This window comes from Eimeria tenella, genomic scaffold (assembly GCF_000499545.2).
Source record: "Eimeria tenella Houghton genomic scaffold, Eth_scaff2204, whole genome shotgun sequence".
Taxonomy (NCBI): domain Eukaryota; phylum Apicomplexa; class Conoidasida; order Eucoccidiorida; family Eimeriidae; genus Eimeria; species Eimeria tenella.
Window position 1 is genome coordinate 1,953 of NW_013542059.1, and position 3,316 is coordinate 5,268.

At 58.2% G+C, this 3,316-nt stretch overlaps 1 protein-coding gene across 1 annotated transcript in view; it reads right to left on the reverse strand.

Moving 5' to 3' along the window:
- ETH_00042390 (uncharacterized protein) overlaps positions 1 to 1,504 on the reverse strand; it is a gene marked incomplete at both ends in the record, with an annotated part of 1,650 nt that extends 146 nt beyond the window's left edge. Inside the window, one exon of the mRNA XM_013374698.1 lies at positions 1 to 1,504. Coding sequence (XP_013230152.1) covers positions 1 to 1,504 — 1,504 coding nt within the window.
- Positions 1,505 to 3,316: the final 1,812 nt, after the last annotated feature.

Below are 3,316 nucleotides of genomic sequence, written 5' to 3' on the forward strand. Positions count from 1 at the left end.
TTGTGACATTTCCTGCTGGAGGTAACCAGTCCTCGGCAGTGGCGCTGCTGCTGCTGCTGCTGCTGCTGCTGTTGGTGCTGCTGCGCTTGCTGCTGGGGCCCGCAGAGACCTGCTGCAGCCCCTGCTGCTGCAGGGGCCTACCGCGTCGCACAGGCATCTCGAGGCTGCTGCTGCTGCTGTGGGTGCTGCTGCTGCTGCTGCAGTTGCTGCTGTTGCTGTCGCTCAGCCTATGCCTCTTTCGCCCGCGCTGCTGCTGCCACGCCTTTTCCGTTTCTGCGGCGGCTTCTTCGGGGTCTATGACCTGTTGCTGCTGCTGCTGTTGCTGCTGCTGCTGCTCTTCGACAGCAAGTTGCTGAGCAGCAGCAGCAGCAGCATCACCTCCGCAAATTCGTGGACGCCCCCTTGGCCTCTTCTGGGGAGCCACAGCTGCAGTAGCAGCATCAGCAGCAGCAGCGTGGTCAGGAGCCGCAGCAGCAGTAGCAGCAGCAGCAGCTGCTGCTGCTCCTGCTGCTGTGTCAGCAGCATGAGAGCTCGGGGCATCCGCCGCCTCGCGCAGCTGTTCAGGCATTTGCTGCTGGGAGCTGCTGGGCGCTTCTGTGTGCTCCTTCCCCCCATTTGCTGCTTTTCCAGTTGAACTCTTATCTGCCGCTGCTGCTGCAGCAGCAGCAGCAGCAGGCGCTGCATGTGCCTTCCTGTGGGCCTCTTTATCTGCTGCCTTGGCTTCTGCTGCTCGGCTGGGGCCCCTGGGGCCCCCCTGCTGCTGCTGGTTAGCTGCGTGTGCGGCCGCGTGAGCTGCTGCTGCGGGCTCTTTGCCTCCGTTTTTGCTGCTGCTTGCTGCTGCAGCAGGAGCAGCAGCAGCAGGGGCCCCCTGCAGCTCCGCCTGCAAGCGAGCCACAAACTGCAAAGCCAGGGCCTCAGCTAAGGGCCTCCCGTACCTTTTGCTGCTGAAGAGGCGGCAGTAAGTGCCCCCTGGAATAGGGTACGAGCGGCTGCGGAGGGCCCTCAGAAACTGGGGGCTGGGGGCCCCCCGGGGGCCCCCGTGGGGCCCCCCGGGGACCCCCCAGGGGGACCCCTGCAGCAAACTGCAGAGAGGGGGCAGCGAAAAATGAACTATTATACTTCTTAGCTTGGGAGAATAAACAATGCAGGGCAAGGGGTGTCCTGGGGGTGGCGCGGGGAGTTCAGAGAGCCGCTGCTGCTGCCGCAGAGTTCCTGCTGCTGCTGCTGCTGCTGCTGCTGCTGCAGCGGGCGGCAGACCCGCTGCTGCTGCTGCTGCTGCAGCAGCGCTTGCTGCTGCAGCAGGAGGCACCAAACCCGATATCGAAAATAATGAAGACACTGGAGAAGCCCCGTAAGGCAAAAGAGGCAGCCCACCAACAGACCCACTGCTGCACAGGGGGCCCCCCACAGGGGCCCCCACGGGGGCTCCCAGGGGGGCCCCACCGGGGGCCCCCACGGGGGCCCCGACGGGGGGCCCCACGGGGGCCCCCATAAGGGGCCTCATTGGCTCAACGCCAAAAGGGTACTGACAAGGGGGGGCCCCCGAAGACGGAAGAAAGCAGCGGGTGGAGGGGCCCCGTGCTGCTAGGTGGCTTGCTGCGTGTGCCTGAGGAGCAGCAGCAGCAGGGAGAGCAGCAGCAGCAGCAGCGGAAACAGCAGCAGCAAAATCAGCAGCAGCAGCAGCAGGAACAGCAGCAGAAGGATTCATAAGAAAGGGTTTGTGGTTTTGTAAGGGCTGGCATTTATAGAGATTAGGGTTTAGGGTTTGGAACAGCCTTAAACCATTCAAACCCTAAACCTGAGTGTTGAGGGTTCAAAGACCTACACCAGACAGTTCGCTGGGGCCCCCCAAGGGGATCCCCAGGGGGGCCCCCATGGGGGCCCCCGCGCCGCTGCAGGGCCCGTTGCATGTGCAGTAGCTAGCAGCAGCAGCAGCTGCTGCTGCTGCTGCTTCTAAACCCCTCGATACGGAGCCGTCGCGTAGAGCAGCTACGGGAAGCTGCCAGCTGTAGTGAGCTAAAGGCTTTTGCTGCTGCTGCTGCTGCTGCCTCTTTTGTTGCTGCTTTTGCTGCTGCTCGCGTGAGGCGCTTCTGTGGTACTCCCTTTGAGGGGCCCCTCTGAAGAGGGGCGGCCTTGACCTGCCGTTGGGGTATATGCAGCAGGTGAGCAGCAGCTGCTGCGGTTCCTGCTGCTGCTGCTGCCGTTGCTGCTGCTGCTTTTCAGCAGCAGCAGAGGAGCCCTGCCTGCTGCGCCTGGAGGGGCCCCCTGCGGGCTTCAGAGGAACTAAAAGAGGGTCAGGGGGCCCCTGCAGAGGCAGCGCATGCACTCTGTGTCTGTGCATGCTTAGGGAGTGGCTAGCTGGGGCAGCAGCAGCAGTGGCTGTACGTACACCCCAGCAGCAGCAGCGGAAGCAGCAGCTGCTGCTCTAGGACTAGAAAGAGGCTGCGCTGCTCTGCTTTTAACTGCATTTAAATCAAATGGACTTATCAGCGGAAATTAGCGCGGGGTAAAAGTCCAGAAAGCTAATCGAGTTACTGGATTGGTGCGCGGGTCGAGTTGGGGTGTACGTACACCTCGTCGCCTCCTTCGAAGCGCAACTTGAACTGCACTTTACACATTTACACAATTAAACATTTTTAGTTTAATTTAAATTTAATTAAAATTTAATTTTATTTAAAAGAATACAACGGCGGAAAACTGCGGCCGCAGACGCAGCCACCCGCTGGCCTCTCGAGTGGTCCTGCGAAACCCCGAGGAGCAAATGAACCGCTGAAACCGCATTTCCCCCAGATTTTTCGAATCAAATTCTTTCGTTTTATTTATTTTATTCAATTTATTCATTTAAATTATTTAAAAAGAGTTTTGTTTGCATTTAAAAAGTCATTTCAGCCTCCCAAACCCTCGCCCGCAGCAGCAAAGTGACCTGCTGCCGACACCAAGCAGGAATTAAAGGCTGCAAATGTTCATTTATTAATCCAATTTAATGCATTTAATTTTTTTAATTTAATTAATTTAATTTAGTTTATTAATTAATTTAATTTAATTCAACCTAATTCATCTCGATTGTCCATTTCAAACAAAAAAATAAAACCCCCGACGCCCTAGACACCCCCACAAGTCATCCGCAGGACCAAGAGCCTCGCCACTGCCCCTGCCCCCAGACCCACAGCTAGCTAGCTAGCTAGCTGGCCAGAGAGCTAGCTAGCTGGATAGATGGCCAGCTAGCTAGCCAGGTGGGCAGCTGACTAACTAGCAAGGTAGGCAGCTAGCTAACTAGCTAGCTAGCCACATTGGCGGGGGGGGGGGGGGGGGAGGG